At 35.4% G+C, this 25302-nt stretch overlaps 1 protein-coding gene across 4 annotated transcripts in view; it reads left to right on the top strand.

The window, feature by feature from the left end:
* The window catches only part of UGGT2 (UDP-glucose glycoprotein glucosyltransferase 2), a 105557-nt gene that overhangs the window by 15607 nt on the left and 64648 nt on the right, over positions 1-25302 (top strand). For 3 of the 4 annotated variants that reach the window (XM_067293441.1, XM_067293435.1, XM_067293448.1), the window contains exons 5-12: positions 912-1086; positions 3526-3622; positions 4659-4734; positions 7209-7309; positions 9928-10027; positions 14722-14782; positions 22660-22751; positions 25117-25267. In XM_067293441.1, coding sequence (XP_067149542.1) covers positions 912-1086; positions 3526-3622; positions 4659-4734; positions 7209-7309; positions 9928-10027; positions 14722-14782; positions 22660-22751; positions 25117-25267 — 853 coding nt within the window. Of the gene's footprint in view, positions 1-911; positions 1087-3525; positions 3623-4658; positions 4735-7208; positions 7310-9927; positions 10028-14721; positions 14783-22659; positions 22752-25116; positions 25268-25302 lie in introns of those variants that run through there. The other variant, XM_067293454.1, reaches the window with a different exon arrangement.

Below are 25302 nucleotides of genomic sequence, written 5' to 3'. Positions count from 1 at the left end.
TTCCAATTTAAATTATTCTGTGATTCTATATTGAAGATATTCTTAAGACTTGCATCACAGAAACTGTGGATTGTGGAGTGCTGCTCACACCTTTCCCATATGATTTTTAAACAAGCATCTAGCTACAGTATACACATTTCTGCAGTGTGCGTTGGATTAGAATTTCTCAACTTGTCCTGGAGAGGTTTGAAGGGAGGTTACTGGTCTTTCAAGTATGACTATGCAAAGGCCATTTTGAAAAAGAAATGTACTTACTGATAATTAGCACTTTATCCATATCGCCTGCTGCTTTTTCCTCTTTCCCAGGGTTTTATTCAAAACATGTTTGCCATTGTCTAAGCATTTATTGCAGACATAGAAAGCATAACTTCTCTACAGTCATGGCTTTGAACGAAGAGGGTAAATAGGCAAACAAAATTAGCTAAATTAGCTAAATTAACAGAGCTTGACGGTGTCGGAGAAGCAAAATCCCATTAGCTTTCATGTGCGTTGGCAGCTTTCTCAAACTTCAGTGAATACACCTCTGCTACTCTGTTACTCACTGATTCTCTGTACTCTAGTCATAATGCATCATATTGAATTCAAAGGTTCTAGCTGTAACAGACTGTTGCACAAAATCTCAAAGCTCTGTGCTTTTTATTTTGCTGTTTGTGTTGTGATTTGATAAAATATATTAAAATTATGTATAGTTTATGCTGATTTTTTAGTTTCTTAGACTTTCATTTGGCAATTGATGTTGCAAGATCTTTTGTGAGCAATCATGACAATTTGTGATGATTATAACACTGCTTGTATACTTTTAACATCTAAATCTTTAATAACTTTTCAATTATGAAGTAGAAAAAAAGTCACTGTTTTTATTTCATTTCTGAATATATATAAATATCACAATTATTTGTTTTTAAAACCAGACCCAGGCCATATCTTTTTAAGGGAGACCATAAATTCCCAGCTCTCAAAGAGAATGGTCCAGTGGTTGTCCTTTATGCAGAAATGGGTACAAAAGACTTCATTAAATTCCACAAGATTTTATCTGAAAAAGCGCAAAAGGAGGAAATTGTTTATGTTCTCCGGCATTATGTTCAGGTATGCAATTCAAATTGACATTGAATCAATAACCCACCTGCTAGTATTGTATCTTTATTTTTCTTGCTTTTTGACAAAACACATCGTCTCCATTTATTTTTGTATTTGCCTAAATCATGTGTAGTACATATTCTAATTTTAAAACTTTCAGATGAAATAAATCACCTAATACAAACTTTGAAGCTGAGAAAAAAAAGATAGTGTCATTTGTTTTCTACCAAATTTTAAGATAGCTTTAATTTAGTAAAATGAAAAAGCAATGGCATTAGAGATAAGTGTTAACAAAAAAATGCTTGTAATTACTGATTTTTTTATGTATATGTATGCGACAGTGCTACTTTTAGTTCAGAGAAATTGGTAAAGGCTCAAGAAAATGTCTCAGTTAAGAATGTAACCACAAATTTGCAACCCATTGCATAAGCTGCTGCTTAACATTTGGAGTTTTCTAAAAGAAGAGTTCATTAAATGTTGATCTTTGGCACATCAATTTGTTCTTTTTCTTTTAAATGCTACTTTTTGTTCATCTGAACAACCAAGTTTCCTGTTCCTGTGTTTCATCCTTTCTTCCTTATTCCTTTTTCCAAATTAATTTTCATTATTCTGAGCTACACCAACTCCTTCTAATCCTGCACACAAACACTGTTTGCATGACTAGTTGATCTTGGAACACCTACCTTTGGTCATACGTCTGTTTTTTGTTCATTATACAATGATCTTGGGTGAATCTTGGTACAGCAGGCTAAACATATTAGTAATAAGAGTCAGAAAAAAATGAGAGCTAGAATTAGAAAATCAAGCTGAAAAAATCAATAATTAATTACACTTGTAATTTTATATAATCTCCGTATAGTCTTGTATGTCACATTAGAGTATGGCTGCATGGTCTATCAGACTCTACGGGGTTGGCCAGTTTTTCAGCATGTGCATTTTCACAGGATCATAATGTTTCTGAATGCTTTTCCTAACTTATTCTTTTCCCTGAAGCAAAACAAGACATAGCAAAACAAATACCAGTACATGGAACCATGTTATCCCCCAGGTTTGGTTATCAGTAGGTTTTTGTAATTTATATTCAAAGTACAGCTTTTAAATGCTGCAGCCAAGATAAGAATATTCTGATGCAGTGAGCAGTTGCTGTGCATTATGTAGATCAGGCATTTCAGGGAGATGAGACCCATAGTTTGCTGGTGACTTTTAGTTGTTTGCTCACACTAAAGAAATAGAGAATTTGAGAAAGCTAGTCTTAAATTCTAAATTGTATAGGGGCGTAATTTATACCCATCTTTCTGTTCTTCTTTTTTTTTTCCTTTTTAATAGTCTCCGTGTTATTATCTGCTTATTCGCCATGGTCTCCCAAAATGTTTGTTGTTGTCCTCCCTGCATTTTCTCTCTCTTCAGACTGCTCTTCCCTTTTTTCTCCTTCCTCACAACCTCCATTTTATTCTTGTGGTTCCCACTGCAACTGCTTTTTTTCTTCTTTTTTTCATTAAATGCCAGAAGAGGGAGCATTGAGAGCAGAAGAGGAATAGTCTTTCCACTGTCATTTTGTCTTTGCCAGTACTACTGAGACTGCTTAGAGGATGCACTTTTCACTCTGCACTGAGATTTGCTTAGAGGACCAATAGAGAAAACCCCCAACCCTGCTGGGTTTTCAGTCTTGGGCTTGACAGTTCTCAATACAGAAAGAGTCTGAGAAATTGTAAGCTAAAGCTGAAAGACTTTCAAGAAATTGCTGCTGTGCATGTGCAAATTGCATTTTGGAAAGAAGATTCTTGTACATTTTGGAGAAATTTGGGTGTGTTTTCAGAAAGAAGTATGCATCGAGCAGTTGTTACCCTGCTGAATGTTGGACTTCCACTCCAAAATTGGAAACACTTTTTCTTCTTAATAAAGGACTTATAAGATGTTTTTAGCAGTGACATTTTAATACATTTTCTTAATCTTCCTCACAGAAACCACTTAACTGTTTCCTTAAAGCTTTTCAAAAATATCGGCCTGATGCAAAAAATAGAGAATTTCCTCCTGAAATGCTGAAGTCCGGCAAAGTTACAAAGAAATGAAAAGATTTTAAAGCAAGAATTGTAAGGCATCATTAATTGCATAGGGTACTGCCAGTTCTACCTGTTCTAGTCCCTCTTTTAATATTATGTGAAGGGGCTACTATTTTGACAGCCTTTCTATGGTCTTTAGGAAGTAAAGGATGACTTTACTTTTTGTCACACACATTCTCAATGGTATAATGGACTGTCAGTTTGACTTACATGACTCTTCCCATGTATTTCATTTGATGTGGTGTTTTGTACCTTGAATCATAAATTGAAAGATCAATTTAAGTTACAGCTGTCATAACATTTTAAGCTTACTATAGTAGATGTTGTTAATCTTCTATAAATACAGTTTAAGTTACATTTTTTGTTCTGTTAAAATGTCATCAAACAGAAACCAAGTTCCAGAAAAATGTATTTATCTGGATATGGTGTAGAACTTGCAATAAAGAGCACAGAATATAAAGCAGTAGATGACACACAGATTAAAGGTATGTTTTTGTTTATTTATGATATCTTATTGGAGATAGTATTAAAAACATGTTATCATCTTCACTTATAAAGCCAGTAATATTTTGCAGGTTATACTTAATTTCTTTTTATAGGCTTTGTTAAAAACATTAAGAACTAAGACATACATGGGGGCATTTGTGAACAGCTGTGCTTAAGATATAGTTCATTGCTTAATCATTGTTATCTGTAGCTGTACTTCAAAAAGTAATCCATCAATAAGTATAGGATTGTGCTTGTTTGACCTTTGTTCTTCAATTACTTTATGTCAGTTGGCATCTCTAATATGTTAGTTAGCACAGTATCTGCACATTATTATTATTTTTTAATTTACATGGGAGTACTTTCACATTCTTCTGTAGAAAAGATTTACTGGAGCATAGGATTTGGTAGCACTATCTGTTATTATGTACTGAAGTGAGACATACACTACAGAAAGTAGTAGCTGTAGCATTCTGACAGAGAGTAATTACTTTGTGTGGAGATTTACAAGGCTTAAAGAAGGTTACAGTTAACCCTCATGTTAGTTTTGGTGAGGCTAATGTTCAGTAGCTGCTGAGCCACTACAAATTTAATTTTGGTTTTTTTTAAGGAAGAGAAACAGATCTCTGATTTGCATCAGATGCTGGCTGGGGATTCAAGAGGTTTAAAGTCAGCATGTTTTCCAAGCATAAATCTGGTATTACTTGGCTGATGAGTGCTATACATTACCACTTGATCAAACTGAGAAATGACTCTTTTGAGAAGTGAACTATTTAATGTATAATTTTCATTTATATTGAAAATGTAAACATTGGATGAACTACATGCAAAATTAATTTGAATGTTCATAATTTCTGTAAAGTGATTCATTCTGTTGCCAAAATATGAATGTACACATCTAAATCTAATTGAAATTACATCCAGGAATGACCACTTTTGGATTGTACATTTGTGTTAACAGTTTTATAATTCGTAAGAACATAATACATCAGTAATTTGCTTGTTTTATATTGTTTGTGTATGCTGCATGTTCAGGAACAAATGACACAACAGAAGAGGAGGAGGAGGAGGAGGAAAGTGATGTCCAAGGATTTGTCTTTGGCAGATTAAAGTGAGTTGACATAAGTTAAAGTTTTTGAACCTGAAACAAAAAATAAAAATCCTTTTATATAAAAAGTGATATTTATGTTGGCAATGACTTTGTTTGCCATTGGTCAAAATTCTGATTTTTTTTTTTTGTCTGTATGTCTTGTGAGTGTAAAGATGGAAACTTATGTTGTTTATACTGTTCATTTCTGTTTATTGCTTTTAGCATTCTAATTCTCTTGGAATGTATACAATAAACTGTTTTTAAAGATAAAAATTCCCTCTCATCAAGAGCCACAAAAATTTAGATATGAAAATGAAAATATGATGTTCTACAGTAAACAGCTGTTACTTCTTCTGTTTTCAGCTAATTACAATCAAAATGTTGGTTTTCAAAATGCAAGTAACAGCCTAACAAATCCAAAACCACATGTTGTAGCTACAAAGGGTGTTTTTAAGAGGCAGAGTCATTCGTTTCTAAGGGTTAAGGGGTGATATTTCTTAAAAGATAGGCCTATTATAAATGTCTTCTTATTTTGGAGTTCATTAATTTGTGTCCTGTTCTGGCAGGAACTCATATCTCTATGTTACGATCTGTTGGTCCAAGCGATTGATGAAATCAGATGCAACCCTGTTGAGAGCATAGGCTGCTTCCAGTCCACTACTGGTGGATTCTTTTCATGATTGCAGTCAGCAAAAGTGCTTCCTTCAGACTGTAGCAGATCCATGCAGTGAATCACAAATTTTGGCTTTTTCTTCAGCAAGAAACTTGAGAGTGTGGGTCTTCTCTGGTGTCATTCTCTCTCTCTGTCTTTCTGTCTTTCTCTCTCTCCTCCTCCTTTAAAGCAGAGAGTAAACTTGTTTGTAGTTATTCTCACCAAGCTGTAAGTCTTCTCAGAGTTCAGAGCTGATAGTGCTGTCTAAATTCTTGGAGTTCTGAGAGGCTATTCCCTTTCTGCCTTTTTTAAGGTAGACATGTTGAGGTAGAAGTGCACCCAAGTCTGCAGTCTTTCTTATTGTTTCTCCTATCTGTAGCGACCTTCAGCAGCAGGTAATATCAAATGCTTATGTCATACTGGCAATCTGAACTTTCTTCTTGGATCACGCTAGGCTTAGCTATACTTAGGTTCTTGGTGTCACATGGTGGCTACTTTGTAAAGCTGTCAAATATTTACTTGGACTTTTTGACCATTTCTAGACTCTGCTATTTTTTTTCTTCTCCTTTTCTTTATATGTGCTTGATTTTGTGCCCACGTTGACCTTTAGCATAAGTGAACGAGAGAAATGAGGCCCCAGGGATCAATACTAGATTTTGATAAGGGCTTGCAAGTAGGCCTTATTAGTCACTTGTCCTTCATTCACAGAAGAATAGATGGACTGAACAGAAAAAAATTAACATCAGGATAAATTTGCACAGAAGGAAGTTAAAGCAATAATTGAAGAGCTCAAAACTAGTTAAAAATTTGCTACTTCACAGAGGCATTTATAAGAATATGAACTATGATTGTCATTTCTAGGCTAGTGTTACAGGTAAGGAGCAAAAATGGAATTTTCTGTCTTTGCTCCTCTTTTCAGGTGAGCACGCGGTCTTTGAGGAACCCGGATTGCATTTTAATCACAGAATGAATAGCTCTAGTCTCCATCAGTGATTTATTTTCTTTTTCTGTAAAGGACAACAGTTAATGTCATCCAACGGCTATCAAATGAAACAGGGGAGGGATGCCTCACGAATCTTACTAATATCTATAATGCAATATAAAATATCACAGAAATGAAAGTCTTAATGCTTTAGATGTCTGGGTTTTTTAACTATTTTAAACTATTTTTGCTTCTTATTCTATACCTTTAGTGGAAGAGTCTTTAGAAATCTAATGGAGAATGTTTGCCATTGGAGAGTGTCTTGTCACAGGGTGAAGTCTTTGCACTCAAAACCCAAATTATGTTTTGGAAAAAAATAGCCAAGCTTCTGGGCATTGCGCTCTTTACATCTAACTAGTGATTTGTGTGATCAGTAGCTTGATTTTTGTCAGCAATGTTAATTAATAAAAGATGTTCTCTCTCCCTACAAACCTTGGCTTGTAGTGGGTAATACAACCACAATGCAACAAGCTCTGTATAACTGTATAGTGACAGTTAATATATAATTAACTGTATATTATGCTATGTTTAACTAACTATACAGCTACCATGTGTTAATGCTATTGAGATTTTGAATTCATTTATTCCATCAAAATTAACGTAACAGGGTCTGAGACAGACCACTACAAAACAGTTGAACTCCTCCATGAGATTAACAAGTGCTTAGTCTTTCTTGGTATCCTATTATGCTCTCTCCATGCACCCCAAATCCTCATCTTTGTTTCAAGAAATGAATTGAAATTTTACTTCTTCTTTGTTACCATAAAGATACAATATTAGCTGTAATCAATACTGCAGATATAAGCAGACACTGATGGATGTCATTGATTTTGTCTTTGGTTTTTGCATGTTTTGATGTAGACAGATGCATCCTAACCTGAAAAATAATCTGAAAGAGTTTAAAAAACATCTCATTGAAACTACAAACAACATGGAACCTCTGAAGGTCTGGGAGCTACAGGGTATGTATTTCTTTTTTTCTGAGTTAGTACCGCCCTCTGTTTAACTCTTCTTTGTTATGCTGGTGTATAAATATTATAATAAAGGCTACTTTTTTAAAAGAACATATAATTTCATAAAAAGATAGTATTGTATTAAGTATTTAGAAACATATTGGTATCTTGTCCTATTATTAAATGCTAGAAATTAAAGGAATATTGAAGTCATTTTATAAGGTAGAATATCATAACTAGCTTTACTGAATTTAAAGACAGAAGCTAAGTTGCCCAGTTTTTTGCCTGAAGTATTATCTCAGGTGCTAAATTTAGTTTAAGATGGTTTTTGACAGGAGGTTGAAAGCATTTAAGCACAGGGATGCTGTTTGTTCAGTGCCAAGGAAACTGGTGCTGACTTTCCTGTAATAAATAGATTCACTGTCTTTCCAGATAGGGGGCCTTCAGCGCCCTGTTTATGGTGCAGTTGTTTTGATATTCTTACTCTTGACATGACTGGGTGTTTTCTCTAGCTCATTCTCAGTGCCTAATCCTACTGGCTGAGTTAATGACAGCTACAGTCCGATTTCCTTTTATTAGCCTCCGAGTAAAAATTTAACTAAGTTTAACCAAAACTACTCCTTCAGCTGTAGGACATACTTTTATTTATAAATGATCCTAAACACCAGCAAAACTTTTCGTGTAAAAAAGAAATTTGTTTTTCAGGACTTCTCTTTTAGGAATCTTATGTTTTAGATAAGTAATTAGATTTGCTATTCATAATGAAAAATGATACAATGTGGTATTCCCCTTAATAATTTATTCTTCTGTCTGTGTGAACTGCCACTTGGTCCTCTTGATCTCTAGTGCTTCAAAGCATACTTTGCGATCTGCTTTAAGCACAGGATCATCTTTTCCCTGAGGTCTGCCTATTCTTCTTTCTCAGCTGTGTAGCGTACCACAACCGGGAAGTCTGCAAGTGACAGCCCCAGACCAGTGTACCTATCATCATCCTTTCTGATAAGCTTGCATCACCTCCTTCTTCCTGTATCCTAAACGATGATGAGTCAGTAAGAATGATTACAGAGAATATCAGACATGCTGGATAGTCAAATTTAAAACTGTCCAGGATAAAAGGTCCACGGGTTTATTGCATACTGCTCTGCTTGAGATGGGCGTAGCATTTACAACTCCCACTTACAGAGCAGCTGCAACTGTTACGGTAAACAGTGTATCTCTCACCAGAGAGAACCAAGCAGGTAAAAAGACATGTCAGTTTTCTTTAGTGGAATTTGAATATTTGTACTCTAAGCTATTCACCATAACATGGAAGAGATTAACAGTTTATGAAGGATTATGCAGCCGTCTTTTAAGCATACACCTAAGTGCACAGCAGATAAGGCATCAGGATCTGTAGTAGTAGCAGCAATCAGGTATTCCTTCAGCTGATCACAATTTATTGGGCTGCCAAAAGAGATCTGAGATGTTCTTTTTGAAAACAGTGATCTTTTTATGTGAGCTGTTGTTAAAAGTATTAAGAAATTTCCAGTTAACGGTCTGTCTCTCAGACCAAAGTCTTTTCCAGCCAAGGTCTGTCTTGTCAGGCTAAAAATGGTATGCATGCTGTCACCTTTTCTTCTGGCTATTTTTTTAATTCCTGACTTCTTCCAAAGGCTGGTGCAAAGTTCTATTAGGCAGCATGCGTCAACTTATTTCAAATTGAATAACTTGAGGCCTTCAGTTTCTCGTTAAATGTCTTAACTAGCCACTTATTAGCAAAAGATATCATTGCCCTGAGGTAGTTAGGCAGACTATATCCAAAGTAGATAGAGGCACCTACTGTATTATTTCCTTACAGAATAAGTGCCAAAATTTGTTTTTCCCCACTCTTATGTGCCAAGTTGTATTACACCTAAGATAAGCACCTAATGTAGGCTAATTAGATTCCAATTTTTTTTTTCAGTGGGTAAACAAATGAATTATAAGCCATGCTGATGTGTGCAAATTTACTTCATTCTGAGAAAAAGGGTAGAGAAAAAAATGACATCCCTTAAAAAAAAATTCTGATAACCTTTTCTTTGAGACATACTAGACACTTATGAGAACTGAAATTTGACTTTTTTTCATAAGTGCGCCATTTTCAGTTCTTCTGAAAATGTTGCAAGCTTTTGAAAATAGTGCATCTCACAAGCTCAATACAACCTTCTTAGATTTAACGTATCTGTTTGCTGAAAATCCTGTGAAGTCCTGGCATTGAAAAGATCTTGTTCTTTGTTGTAGTTACAGGCTGTTGTGGATTGGTCTGTATTTAGGCTTGAGCCTGATATTCTTGAGGTACTGGTACATGACAATGCGATGCATTGTATTTTTTTCAGTGTTTTTTTTTTTTTAACTTAGAAATTACATGTACAACATGTATACTCAAGATGGCCAAGCAGAACTTGTGTGAGAAGCCCGAAATTTGGCATTTCCAACTTTTAAGTGCCTGTCTTTTCAACCTTAATAATGTTACTTTATAAATACTTTAATGTGTAATTGAAACAAAAGGTATCTAATAATGGGGGTGAGTATATGGAACAGTTTTTCTGATTGTAGACAATATTGATTGAGAGTGGTCTTTCCAGTGATTTTTTTTTTCTTTTTTACAGATCTTAGTTTTCAAGCAGCTGCTCGAATTATGTCTACCCCTGTTTATGATGCCTTAAAGGTAATGAAAGACATAGCTCAGAACTTCCCAATAAGAGCCAGGTATGATACTTACGCTTGTTTTTCGAATATTGATTTTATGTTTGTATTTGAATTTCGTGACAGTAATACAGATTTATATCCAAATCCTGCAGTCAGATAATCATGTTTTACAGCTTCTTAGATAGATTTCAGGCAATTTCATTGAGTAGAAAATAACTCCTGGGAAAACTCATGATTGGTCTCTTAAGTGTTTCCTGTCTGAGGCATGAGATGCCGTGTTTTACCAAAGCGTTCTAATCTTTCAGGCACTTAAAACAGAAAGCCTAGTCCTTCAGGTGTTTACTGGAGTGGACATTTTGCTAGGTACAAAATTCTGTTAAATTAATAGCAGACTACTCACAGTAGTTAGGGGCAAAATTCTGTTAGTTTCCTAGTGGGTCTGCCCACAGTAGTAGGTTCTAAGCACAACGCTGCTAATAAGATTGGGTCCCAACTGCTGTATGTTGTTAGACTTCTTACTGGGGAAGATATACGAATTACTCAACAAAAGATAAAAATCAATCTTAAATAAACGAATAACATTTTCCTTTGTACTAATGTTAAAGATTGCTCTTTCTGTGAGCCAGTTGTATTATAATTGAGAAATGCTTTTCTTAACATTTCATAAATTCTTCATGTAATCCTAATCCTATCAAGTAATATTTGTCTGAGTTAATGAATTAAATGTGTTGCTAAATATGGTTTTTAACTCAGTGCTTTCACATTTTACACCCTTATTTAATCATCCCATTATGTTTTATTATTACCTGTGATTTTCCTTTAAAGAAAATATGCATCATAATGGAAAAACTACCTGTGTAACATCTTGTTTCAAGGAAGAAAAATAACTTTTTAGATGCCTGAAACATAATCATTGTGAAATAGTCATATGTGAGTTTACAATAAGATTAACAACCAGAAAATGCAACTTTTCAGTAAAGAGTAGTGGAAATGTACATAGTGTTGAACTGTAAGACCAGTTCTGTTCTTTAAAAGACAAGGAAAAAAGTCAATTTGAAGTACTCTTGGTGACATTTAAGTCATTGATTTAAAAAGTCATTTAGCTATTACATCCTACTCAAGACTCGTTTTGTGCAGTGTATTTGTGGCACAACGATGCTACTTACCTACTCTTCAAACAGTTCTTTTTTATTTTTCTGGGTAAAAGTATAAGACTTCAATGCTATTAAAAGGGGAATTACAGTTTCTGCCTTGTGTAATTTATTCTAATATGCTAATCTAGAAAGTCATTTTAACATGAGAGATTACAAATATTTAAATAATTTGAAAAGTTAGAGGGTATGTATTGACAACAATCCTAAATTAAAGGGACATTGTGTAAAAAAACTGTGCACAAAATAAAAAAACAGTGCACAAAAATTCCCCAATAATCTATAATCTAATCACGCTTCACCTGGCAAGTCATGAATACTAGTTTCAAAAAATAAAATCTAGAATAAAATGGAAATGCAAAGATATTGCGTAACCCCTTTAGTTAGATAACTGAGCCTTATAACAGTAGTCTTTTTAAATTGTTTACATTTCACTCAGTTTTGATATGAATAAAACCATTTTTTATTAGTGCAAATTTTTTTAGGTTGAAAATGCTGTATACAAATTTTTAGAATTACAGTTGTGAAAATAAAATTCAAGTATTATGTATGTTCCTTAAAAACCAAAGGGTCCTTTAGACCATAAAAAATTAATATACAGTTCCTCTGGAAGTTTCTTGTGCTTTCTAGTTTATAGGCTGCATTTTCATGTCTCAGTATTTCCAGTTGAAAAGGCTAGTCTGAGGTAGATTTTACAAAATGTCATCAGATATACAGACAGTATAACAACTAAAAAATTTCATCTCAACGTTTTGATAATTAATTTCATAAGATTTTTTCATCTTTGATTTATTATATATCGTGTTATAAATATCTTGCTATTATGTAAGAATGCAATAATAAACATGATAATACCCTCCATTTCTTGCTAGACATTCATAATTCATGAGTATTCCTATTTTGAACATAGGAATAGTTTCCTTTTTTCAGGATATGCAGCACTACATAGTTACATATTCTTCCAGATAAGAGTAAAGAAGCATAAAATTATGTGATAGGTACTATTATAACCTTAAGCTGATACAAGAACATTCTTAAAACATGGAGAGCCATTAGTGTATGTTATTTTCAGACAGAAAGGTATTTCTGTTTGGTGAGTCCTCATCAGTGAATATTTAGAAAAACAACGTATAAAACTTGACAAATCTCTGAACAAATGGCTGAACTCAAACTGAGCAGGCGTCTTTCAAAAGTATTTTTATGCGTGCTACCTTCAATGTATAAGGTCAAAGATCAACCCTCATACTTTCTCTTTAAATCTTTCTATAATCCTGCCACGAGAAGCTGCCATGCATAGACCAGCAGCTAGTTAATTCTTCTTTTATATGTTGCTGTCTTATTACAAAAAAAAAAAAAAAAGCAGTAAAGCCAACCATATGCTGATAAGTATTTTTACATCCTTGTTAATGTTTGGCCAGCTTTGTCTTCTCCTTTCTGGCTTTTCATTATTTTCACTTTCATCTTTTATGTTTCTGCCTTTCTATTCTAAGGTACTTGGAAAGGTTTAACTTGTACTTTTTATCTGTGTACATTTTATCATCAGTGTATGCAGAATGAACTATTAATGCTGAGGGTTATAGGCCCTACTACAAACTATGTTGAGTTTAACAGGATAAAAATTATAACTTTTTTTTTTGCAGAGTCAAAAGAATAGTTGTGTTAGTACTGCCACGCATTTAAATTTCCAGCTTCCTGTTGTGTCCTCCTTTTAAATAGCTTTGTTGGTCCTTGACTAAATAAACTCTCAATAATAATTCCCATCAATTACAGTTTTGTTTTTTTTTAATGGAGAAAATATGATGTAAGCTCTGTGGTGTTTCTGAAGGATGTTTATTGTGGGTAGAAGGTCCCTTAAAGCAGTGTCCTACAGAGTCAGCTTTTGAGACTTCTGACTTAATAATGTTTTTTCCTAATCCTTCTCCATTTTTCCAAATTTTAAATTAGGCTTCTTTCTTTGTACTCACATTTTCTTTTAATGTTTTTTTAATCTTGATCAGTAATGTGTCTTTTTAACCAGAAATGTTTCTAGTTTCTGGCCTCCTGTTCTACAATTTTTATTTCAAAGCTAATGAACACAGTAGGTAGTAGAGTATAAGGTGTATTTCCTCAGTATTGAATATACCCAGAACATTCTTCATGTTCATGCACAGTACCTAGGCAGTGATTTTAAAGACTTTATGAGAAAGAGTTTTGGATTAGTTGAACAATTATGAGCAAGTTATGAAGCTCGTCCTCCAATGTCTACCAATAATAATATATTTGAACCATGCTGTTTTGTAATGCTGTCTTTGGCAATGCAAATTTTGACACAAAGGATACCCACCATGTAGGGGTTTGTACATATACAGCTCCTCCTTAATCTTCTGCTGCTCTGTCGTGATGTGGTTCAGGAGAGATTCACAATGACAATCTGCCATAGTATTTACAGGGAATGGATGGAAAAAGGAATTTACGCAGAGAAAGATAAGCTGTGATATGTTCTGTAATATTTTAAACAGGGCTTGGAAATCATATTGATTGCATGTATCAAGTAATCTCTTTGATCGCCTGGAAAGCTTGAATATTTGTTTAAAGTAAATTGTTGTTATGTCTTATTTCTTACATACTGTGAAAAATATGTGGGGTTCTTTAGAAACATCTGTTCTAAACCATTTTTTTCTTTTTTTATTGGATCATATTGTTAAATGACTGCTTTACTGTCCATAAGTATTAAAGTTGGCTTAGTAGTATCATTCTCTGTTTAATTAACTTTCAGGTTTAAGATTACCCCAGTTTTTATTGAAGCCCCATTCATAGTTGCAAAAATATATACAATTGTGTTTTGAAAGAAATTACTTACATATGCAACTACAGTATTTATTTGGGAATTTATTGGGAGAATCAGATTTGTGTTAATATGGTTTGGGATTTCTTAAAACATGGTGAGATTGATTTACTACCAGGAGTATTTTGTCATAGCCTAGCCATGTTCTTGAAAGGTAAAAAAGGTGAATGAATGAGTTTTCTCCTAAAGATAAAATTACTAAAGAAAATAAATTTTTGACTGAAGCAGTTATTGATACTTTGCCTTTGGATATTTAAAATTTTCAAGGGTCTCAATCGTTACTTTTTTTTTCTTTTTTTTTTATCAGCCATTTTTAAAGTGGTCATTCTTTGCATACTTTCCTTGCCTTTGTCAATGTCAAACTGTGTCCCTTGGCCTCCTGTACTGTAATGTTGAGTAGCATGGGGTTAGTAACATTAACTTAAAATATCCAAATATGACAATTACATATAGGATGTTAGAGCGACTCCTTTGTTTATAATACACATGCTATTTTCCAGAAAAATAAGAGGAAAGATTGAGAATTCTAAAAATATGCTGATACTATCACTTCAACAAAATTTAGCATAAACTTGAAACTTAGGTTTACTAGAATAACACACAAGAAAGCATTTGTTTGGAAAATAGAACACTTATGACCCTATGCATTACTCTTTTTAATCTTAATTACTGCATTCTTCAGTTACAGTGCATTAGATACAGTATTAATAAATTTCATTTTACTTGATACATTTTAAAAAATATAATGGTTGAATGATACCAATATTTTATTTTTCCAGATCATTGACCAGAGTGCCTGTAGACAAGCAAATGCGAAATGAAATAGAAGAAAATCAGAAGGTTTGCTTTTGTTTCTTGAAGTACGCATAGAGTTACTATCATATTGCTGCTTTTGGAGATTTCTGTTAGTATAGCAAATTTTACCTCATTTCTATCAGAGAAAAAAAGTTAATAGCTTTAAATATCCTCTATTAATAAGTATCATTAAATACTTAATTCAGATTTTTCATTTTCTGTTGTTCATGTACCATGGTGCTTTTTCCCTTCCATTTTTTCACTTTACAGAATTTTGGCAATGATGAACAACTTTAATGGAGTGTTGTGTTCAGTCCTCATAAATTTTATGCCCTGAAAGCAAAATAGTTATCAGTTGATCTTTTCTACATATATTACGGCTTTGTTGTTGACGCTAGACCCACTGTCAGCACAGGCAGGTTCGAGCTTTCCAAATTCTTAGAATCACGCATGCAACTATTCTGCAAGGTATTTTCAGCACTGTCGGTGCTAGATGGTGGTTTAATATTCATTCTTGATTAACTGTATCTTTTGTGCCTTATATCACATGAAGAATCATTGTTAATGTGCTTTTGACTAATCTGAAATGCGTTCTAGGGTCACTTTACATTTGTAGAGTTCTCCTATTTTCTGTCTCAGATCAGAATTTGGATTTGTTGTTTCAAACTGAGTGTTAAAATTAAACATTAGCCACTATGCTTTTAGGACTGGTCTCATGAAATGGCAGGTCCAAGGTCAGCATTCTTGTATGTTTAATGAATTTTGCAAGACCTGTTTGTGTCTATGTTGCTAGACCATATGAACCTTGTCTTTCAGTGATTAGTACCTCCATATCACTGTCCTTAATCTTTCTTTAGTCACAGAATGTTTGAGGTTGGAAGGGACCTCTGGAGATCCAACTCCCCTGCTCAAGCAGGATCACTGAGAGCACGTGCCCAGGACCCTGTCCAGATGGCTTCTGAATATCTCCAAGGATGGAAACTCCACAACCTCTCTGGGAAACCTGTTCCAGTGCTCAGTTACCCTCACAGTAAAGAAGTTTTTCCTCATATTCAGACGGAACTTCCTGTGTTTCAGTTTGTGCCCGTTACCTCTTGTCCTGTCACTGGGCACCACTGAAAAGAGTCTGGCCCCATCCTCTTGACACCGTCCCTTAAGATACACATTGATGAGATCCCCTCCTGAGCCTTCTCTTCTCCAGGCTTAAGAGTCCCAGCTCTCTCAGTCTTTCATCATCTTCGTAGCCCTCTGCTGGACTTGCTCCAGTAGCTCCATGTCTCTCTTGTACTGGGGAGCCCAGAACTGGACAAGCACTTCAGATGCGGCCTCAGCAGGGCTGAGTAGAGTTAGAGGATTATCTCCCTTGACCTTCTGGCAATGCTCTTCCTAATGCACTCCAGGATACCATTGGCCTTCTTGGCCACAAGATGAGTGTTTCTTACCTAGTTTAGCTGACATTGCTGTTGACTTGAAAACTGTCTCCAATCAGTGTCTGAACTTCATTTTACATGACTAGAAAAACTGCTTGAAGTAATTATTTCAATTAAAAAAAAATACAGCAGTCTCAAATCTGGAGACAAGCTGGGCATGCAGGTCTGGTGGCATTATCTGAGACAATTGTCATCTTCCCTGATACTGTCTGCACTGATACCAGGGAGTGTTTTTTTAATCCTTGTTGAGGCCCTGTGATCATCCTTGCATGTGTATTTAGGTTTGGCAGATACAGCCTTTTTGTGCCTGTTTGTTTACCATTTGGTTAGGGAGGTTATCCCAGTTTGCCAGTTCCTCTCCCTTTATTTCCTGAATGGATGAAGCCCAATATGCCTTCCAAATCTTCTGAGTTGCTCCGTGGTCATTGGGCATCTTCCTGTTTTGTTCCAAGAAAGAAGCCTCCCAATTTGTACCATGTAAGAGAATTGGGACACCTTATATGAGCTCCATGGCCCAGCAACCTCTGCAAAGTAGGTATTTCAGACAACCTACATGGAGGCAAGTCTTTCATTACCTCACAGCTCTAGCTTTCATAACTAATGGGGTGTTGAGACAGCAGCTCTGAAGATGTGTTTGATTGCTTTATAAACTCTCCATTACCTTCTGAGTTACTTTGGCATTTCACAGTACGCTTTGAAGCAGACTGGCAAATGTACTGTAGTATCAAAATTACTGAATCTTTGGGACAGCGTGAGTGAAGATCTGCTCTCTCTTGTAGCCACATCAAAACCCCCTCTGCCTTTTTGTAATAATTTACTTCATCAGGAGGTGGAAGCTATGCTGTCATTGAGTACTCTAGATCCGGTTCTAATGCACCCAAGTGGCAGACATGTCTACAGTGGCTGTTTCCTGTCAAAGAGGAAGGATAGTGAGCAATTTCATAAACTGATTTTGATAAACTTGAATTTTTACATGCAAGTTAAGTTCTGAGTGTTAACATTCACCAGCGTTCTCCTGATTTTTAGAAGGACTGGTTTGTGACTTGATCTTCAGAGTATGTATTTTCATATAGTATTAAGACTGAACCCTAGTGAAGGGATGTATTTCTTACTTAAGGCACTCTTGTGCTTTTGCAACTTGTCCATATATCATTTTGCTTTGCATCCATTCAGGTCTGTTCCTCTGTTTTGCCAAGACCAATGTCTCCAGGGGAATGCCTTTCCAGTTTCTTCCACCTTCCAAAACAGTGAAAGTAGACAGCGTCCCTCTTGGGTTGCACAGCCCAGTGATGCAGCCTTCTTGTAGACGCTGTCATTTCCAGTGCAGCTAAAATTTCACATTAATGTGTTAGAGCTCTCCACCGTGTGAAATTAATTTAAGGCTTGCTGGTCTTGAGAATGCATGCCCAAATAGTGAGAGACTCAAGTGTTATGTACCTACAAAAGGTTATGCAAACAATTGTGTAAGTTCTTTTGTCAATAGATGATTGCATATAGGACTGGTGACAATAGGATTCATTAATCACAGCAGTTCATCTTCTTGGGTCCTTCAGCTTTCTTGTGAACAAGGTGTCAGGACTGTGTGTTTGATTCTTCAGTATGAGATGCACTCCAGTGTTTTAATAAAGTATGACAAGTGGACTCAATGTTGTGGAAACCTCTTGCTTCTTACACTAGGGCTAAATGCCATAGTTTTTGCTCAAGAGAGCAAATCAGTGTCTTCAGCCCTCTTCATTGCTTTCTGGATCCAGCTAAAATACGCATTTTCCTGTATCTCTTTTTTGCTACGGTGGCTATAGTCAGGATAAAGCAAAACAAAGTCTCGATGATCCTGATTTCTCCAGAGTGTCTGAGTGTTAATATCAGGACCTTATTTGTTCCTTGATGAGGTCTTCGCAATGTTTAGCTCTAATGTCAGCTTTTTTTTTCAACATAAAAAACAAAAACTTCTTAAGCAAAAACTCTCTACTCCAAAATACAAACAAATTAGAGGTTTATCTAGAATTAAAATGGCTATGTTTACTAAAAATGAGAATCACTTGGACAAAGGAAGTAATATTTAGTTTGAGATGAAGACACTTGCATTTAATAAGATGTAGTCAATGGACAACAAAAACAATAGCTCGCTCTACAGTTGTCATGTGGGGCTTGACTGAGTTGCCTAAACCTGACTTCAGCTGTCATTTGAGATGCTGCAGAGTATCCAAGGTATCTGCACAGACCTGGCAGAGGTGGTCGTTCCCTTCTGCCTGGCCTCCACTTTCCAGTCCCAGAAGCCTTATCTTGAGACATCTCAAATGACATTGGATATCAGTGTGACTGGTCAGCTCAATCACTTTCTTAACTCCATAGATTATACTGAGTACGTTGACTGTACCAGAATCTTAGGCACCTATCACACTAAACGTAGGTCTTGCACTAAGTCTTGTCTGAGACTAAAGGCCCTTAGCTAAAAGCTAAACTCTGTTTAATAAGAGTAGGGAAACTTCCTGAACACTGCTGCTAGAGCACAGTAAATTGGCATGTGAGTTCATGAACTGCAGCACATCCATCTAGCAGCAGGAGAGATATGATCTTGTACTGGGTGTAACTGAATGATTTCCACGCAAGATAATGAAAGTTGAATAGGAAGTGTAATAGGAGAACATAAAGGTATTAAAAGTTGAAAGGCACGTTATGATTTAGATGTAGTGAGTTGATATCTAACTAAGAAATAGACAAAGAACTGCTATTGATAAAAGGAAAACAAAAATCCCATTAAACACAACTCATAACTTCTGGTGTAGTAATTTGCTGACAGTTTAGCAAGAAAATACTATGTATTATCAACATCAAATTCTAGTCTTGGATGCCTAAATACTCCTTCCATCAAAGTAGTTACGGCAAATGAGTCCTCTTCTGAACAACCAAATGCCTAGTATCAAAATTACATAACGAGTCCCAACTGTGATTCAGCCAGTGGCTGATACTTTTATCTTTGTTTTTGCATTTAGTTTAGTCAGTGTGAGTTTTTGCATGACCAAAATTAGCCAGCTGCAGTCTTACACAGTAGTTCTGTTTATCTGAGTATCTGGGCTTGTAGGAATGAACACTAAGCTTTCAGTAACAGTACAAGAACTATTATCGCAAGTGCTGATTTCAGTGCTTCAAGGAGAAGACCTGTTCTAGCTCCTTGGCCTTTCACACAAGCCCTGATGGGTTCCAGCCCTTCCGACTGCAATCTTTCTTATAATTGTTGTTCAGTCCCCAAGTCCAGTGCCATTAAGGGGGAATTTTGTGTGTTCACTGCCCTTTGTGGCACAATCGTGGTGTTAAAACTGCAGTTGGAGTTATATTTGCTAACTAGATGAGAGTTTCAGTTATACCTTGAATGTGGGGTGCTTCTATGCACAGTGCAGATGTCTCACCACTGTGTCATGAGACTGGCTGTTTTCTTTTGTCCTTTCTGCCCTTGTCATTTGTGTTCCTGAATCAAACCTTGTGTAGGAAAAATGACCAGGCATTCCAGCTGCTGCAAGGCCACTTGGCATTTTTAGGCAGCCTGAAGTTGCACTGAATTTTGACAGCTTGTAAGAGATGTATGGAATGACATCTCAGGAGTGTTGCAGGTCATTACGAAGATTTGTCAGCTAAGGTTTGGGTAGACATAGTATGTCCTACATTGCTTTTTTATACCCTGGTATGTGGCCTTGTTTTTTTTCTTTTTTGGTCTTGCTTGCTATTACTCTGATCAGTGTGAAGTGCTTTATTGGAGCCGCTACCTAAGAAGTGAGTGTTCTAAAATTTGATTGCCAGAGGTGGAGGAATCCTTAGTATCTCCATAAGCCTTTTCATACTCAAGTCTTCATTTATTCTTAAAGTCAGACCTCTTCCTGTGATTTGAATGTTTTGCAGTTTTGGCCTTTCCAGCTTTCTGGGAAGTAACTGCAGGACAATGTTTTCAACCTTTCATCCTTTTCATCTGTTAGCTTTAAGTTGTACGAAAGTCAGTCTTGAAGAAAAGCCAGTCTCTAAGTAAAGGCTTTATAAGCTTTATTGAAATAAGGGTCTTTATTCATTCTCCTGAGTAAACTGTATGGTTTTTAATGTGATTATTGAGAGTTTCTCACCTTTCCTTTCTTAAGTCCTGTAGCATAGGCCCTAACTGTACATATCCTCATGGTGATATCTTGAGTAAATTCTGTATGAAAGTGTGGTAGGAAAAATGTAAGTGTAAAATACCAGCTACTTCCTCCAGTTTTTGTTTTCATGGTTGCATAAGGTTTAACAAATGTAAGTGTAAAGTCCTGCACCTAGGCTGGAGTAATCCCAAGCAGCGGTAGTTATAAAGGTGGAAGTCCTCCATCTTCTGTCCCAAGTTTTGGGATGTATACCAAAAATCATTTCCTGACTTTAGATGGATATATAATTTGGAGTAAAGTGAGTTTTATAAATCACAAAAGTAACTGAATGATCTTTATCCTTTTTCTTCATTGGGACACAAGAAAGCTACTGCCATGTATTTATGTTACTCGTTTTCAGAAGGCCTGCTGCCTTCCATTTCTTAGCTGTCTACTAGAACAATTTTCATGAAAGATAATAACTACCTAACTAACTTCAAAGAATAATATTTTTTTTGTTTTAAAAAAGACTATCTGATCACTTATTAGCAATAGTGAGAAGGCTGCAATCCCCCCAGATCCACCATATTCTTCATTTTATGTCAGAGTCTGAAAATACAGTTACAACTACAAAGACAATAGAAGTAATCAACAACTGGGTTCAATATCCTCCATTCCTTTCATCTTCAGGATTTGTCAGTGTTAGCATATTTAAATACTATTAAAACAAGCTCAAATAATTATTATTTAGTCTTTCGTAAATCTACAAAGAAAAGCTGTGAAAGCTCTACAAAGTTGGGACTGCACAATTAAAATGATAAAGGCAGGAAATGAAGAGTTCTCAGTAATGGGTACTTGGAGGCATTGTAGCAATTTCTAAAGCTATTTTTCAAGTAACAGGGTAGGTTTTAGACTCATAAAAGTTGCTTTTGTGTTAGGCTCAAGCTTATCACAGCTGCATTTTTCCTTCATAAACAGCCTTTTCTTTCATATGCTGATTTTAGGTGCCATTACATATTTCCATTCTACACTGGTTGATGAAAATGTTTAGACAGACTAACGAATACGGTACCTTTTCAATGAATGATTGGTAATATGCACTCATGTTAGATTTCAAGGAGCTTGAAGTGAACTGTTGTCTCATTTATGCCGGGGTTGCCATTTAATGCCACAATCTTTAAGTTTACTGACATGGTATTCACTTATATTTAACTGTATGAATAACTGCGCTACTTTAAAGGGATAGTATCACTTTCAATGTTTTTCTGTTTTTTCTCTCTTTTTGTTCAGTGACAGTCTCATAAGTGGAGTAATATACACAGCCTGAGTTGTCAGTTGCTTGCCTTAAGCGTGTTTTTGTTCATAGGCAACAAGTGGGAGCAAAATGGAAAAAGAAATCTTTCTCAGCTGTTCTTTTTTCCTGCATAGTTTTGGTGCTTTCCCATCCCCGCTGGGAGTTTAGGTGAGATCCTGGAAACCTGGCCGCTCCTCACGGTGCGAGTGGGGAGCAAGTACTGCTGTTGCTCCTGTTGCTTATCTTAGCCCTATCTACAGCCACTGTAGATAGTTTGAACAGTGTGGTGCCTCGCTGGTCCCTGAAAAAAGCGATGAGGCCTGCTTTCTTTTATTTCTCCAACTGATATCCATCCAAAGTTGGATGACCCCTGCTGTTCTCAGAAAGAAGCACCTCGCTCACAAACTACTTTCTTCCTCTTGTGTTTGTTTATTTTATTGTGAATTTCTTTTTTCTACTTTATCAAGCAAGCATATGCTGTTCCTTTCTGACCTGGCTTTTTTCCAAAGTTCCTCTTATAGATGAGGTTGTGTGCTTCTAGTCTGTTTTTCTTCCCTCCCATCAACAATTGCTACTGCATATTTTTGGACCTATGAAAGATTTTTAAGATATTAAGAAAGCTATCTTCCTGTGAAGGACTCATGGTCATGTATGGGGTCTCCTTTGTCCCTCATTTGGAAGTGAATGAATTTGTAGGAGGAATGTTCTAGGGGTAATTTTTCAAAAACTTAAGAGACGTATTTATATATTTGTGTGTATTTTCCCTTTCAGTTGGCAGACACTGAAAATGTGTCATGATCTATACATTATGCAGGTAGAGACACTGTAGGCTATTTTTGAGTGTTTATACAACTTTTTTCATTTGTATTAAGCCTTGAAAGTTTGTAAAATAGCATTTATAAAAGTACACTTTTAATATTTTACCTATTTTACACTATTTAATATTTTAATATTTTATTCAGGAAAAAGAAAATATTATATTGAAGAGAATTCATGTATCTGTTTTGTAGAAAAATTACTTAAAGTTCTATGTGTATAGACATGTATGTTAGTGTTGATATGTATCTAGGTAAGCTAGCAATACTTTTTCTTTTTAAGCATTTTTATGAAATACTTGGACTCCAACCTGGAGAAGCACGCTTATTTCTAAATGGACTTCATATTGACATGGATTTTCATGATCCATTTAGGTAAGGATACATTTTGTTTGAAAATTACAGAATTACTGATACTACAGGAAGAGTTGTGCTCATGGTGATAGATAATCTCATCTGTTGTATTTTTGGGGCCAGCAAGTACTCCAGTATAGGGAATATTGGTTTACAGTGGTTTTACTTTGAATATGAACATTAAATAAGTAATATAAAATAGTACTTTCTCTTGGAATATCTATTTTATGTTTCATTTACTATTTTAAACTTACCATGTAAAATTAATTTGCAGATGGAAAGAATCTGGCTTGTGTATGTTAAAGATGGGAAAAGCACTTTAAAAAAATAAAGTGCCTACACATCTTTGTTTCTTAAAAATGACAAAAAATTTTTAGGCATCACGTTTAGACATTCTGGATTATTTTTGGCTTGCTCGTGAGTCTGTGTCTGACCATTTTTTAAAAGGAGTCCTTTTGCTAAGATCTGATATGCTTTTTTATTGTAAAAGATCATTTTCTGGTTTATGTAATTATAGTGTACAGTATCTTTTACATGAAGAATCCGAGTTTTCATCTTCTAGAGAAGTGATTAGAAAGGGTCCTTGGAAGGGGCCTCTTGGAAGAATTTTCTTTTAAATCAGTAGTTCCACAGAAAGATGATCGCAACTTTTTTTTTTTTTTTTTTTTTTTTTTTAAGCACATTGAAATAAATCATTTTTGCCTTAGGTACTTTCCATGTATTATCTATGGGAACAAGTGCCTCTTTTATGCAAGTGCTCTGTAAATTTTAGACATTTTACCTTGTATTCTCCTGTATGTTGTCAACAGCAGGACCAATACGACTACTACAGTTTCCTCTTTGGTGGCCTGTAGTCTCTCAGTATATCTGCCAGTGCTAAGACTGAAGTTTTTTTTCACATTCCTATAATTTGTCAAAGGTTCTACAGATCTTTTTCTTTTTTTAAAAACATCCAAAACTTCTTCACTTGTCCATTATGGAGATTCTTAAACTTTCTTGCCTTTGGCATTTATAGTTACATTTTTTACTTAAATGTTTCTCAATATGTTGAATATACACAGTGCTTTGCTTGCTGTCTTAAAATCATACTTTGGAGCTTGATTTTTCTTCAGGTTCTCTGTGTGTGTGTCTTTGTGTAAAGATGTGTTCAGTTGTAAATCATGTAAGTGAATGTGTAATGTTTTTCTCAAAATAAGCATTGCATAATATTTAGAAATGTGAGATGTTTAGGGTGACTTACAAATTTTTCATAGTTGAATGCATTTAGGTTGACTTCAAACACATGACTATGTATTTATCTGAATTGCCTAGAGAGCTGTGGCCCCCTCTATAGTTAGTGGACAGAGGGTAGGCACCTTGAGAGATGCATGCAAGCTATTTAAAATATAAATTGCTCTGGAGTCACCACAATTATATTGACTACAAGTTTTAATGAAACCTTGAAGGACTGCGTTTCTAATTTTAGTCGCGGGTGGCCAAGTTTTAAGTGAGATGAATTGAAGCATTGATGTGTATCTATAACATAAATAAAAGTATTTGAAACAGGTACATTTTTAGCTCAAATTTGGATATTTGCATTTCTTATGTTGCCAAAATTCTCACAGTGACTTAACTCTTGCTAGAAGAATGTCCTTCAGCCTTGTGCTGCAACACAAATCAGCCAGAGTTTTGAGATGGAGCAACTTGCATCTTTTCTTTATAATGAGCATCCCAAATATTAAAAAGGATTTTTAATGCTAATGCTAGGTTTGATTTGAATATAATGTAGAAGTCTGTGTCCTGGCATGTGACTCCTTTCCTTCGGGTTTGTTTCCATTCTCATATTGAATTTTCAGAGAGCAGCAAATCTTACATAGTGCAACTGGGGTTGCTGGGAAGCAGTTTTCTTTACATCATCTTAGAGATATAGCTCTGTGTTTCCTCCCTGCTCTTTTCAGAGTTCTTGCAGTCACTGCCATGATGCAGACTTGCTCCTTGTCTGTCTCCGTCATTCGCTGCCTGCCCCTCTGCCCGCTCGAGAAGCTTCCTCTTAGGGAAGGAGCAGCCTCCCCCTCTTCTGGGGTTCTGCCTCAGTCGGGACAATACAAACAAGCAGCCTTCCACTCTGCTGTCCAGCCACAGCTTATTAAAGATGGATGATGTTTCTTTATATACAAGAAATGTGAATAAAGTGTTGTATAATCTGTTATAGTGTTTTTTTGAAATAAGTTAAAGATATATAGGTGTTGGGCTATTAATTAATTTTGTTTTAAACATTGGATTGCAGGAGAATTTTAAAATTATTTATAACACTAAAAATAATCCTCACATTAAGTCTTCTGAAATACTTTTTATGTCATGTTAACATTTATATGTAGATGCTATGCATTTTGTCTCCCTGAAAAAGTATCTTAGAGACTCTTAAACTGGAAGGAAAAGTGATGCATGGTCTTCATGAACTTGGAATCAAAGAGGAGATCCTAAGTAAATTTATGAGATTGCATATACATTCTGCAGATGACAGCTATGCACTAGATATTCGTCACTCTTCGATAATAGTGAGTCATTAAACAATTAGTTTTAAATGTTACAT

Source organism: Apteryx mantelli, chromosome 1 (genome assembly GCF_036417845.1).
Source record: "Apteryx mantelli isolate bAptMan1 chromosome 1, bAptMan1.hap1, whole genome shotgun sequence".
Taxonomy (NCBI): Eukaryota; Metazoa; Chordata; class Aves; order Apterygiformes; family Apterygidae; genus Apteryx; species Apteryx mantelli.
This window is presented reverse-complemented; position numbering and strand designations above follow the sequence as displayed.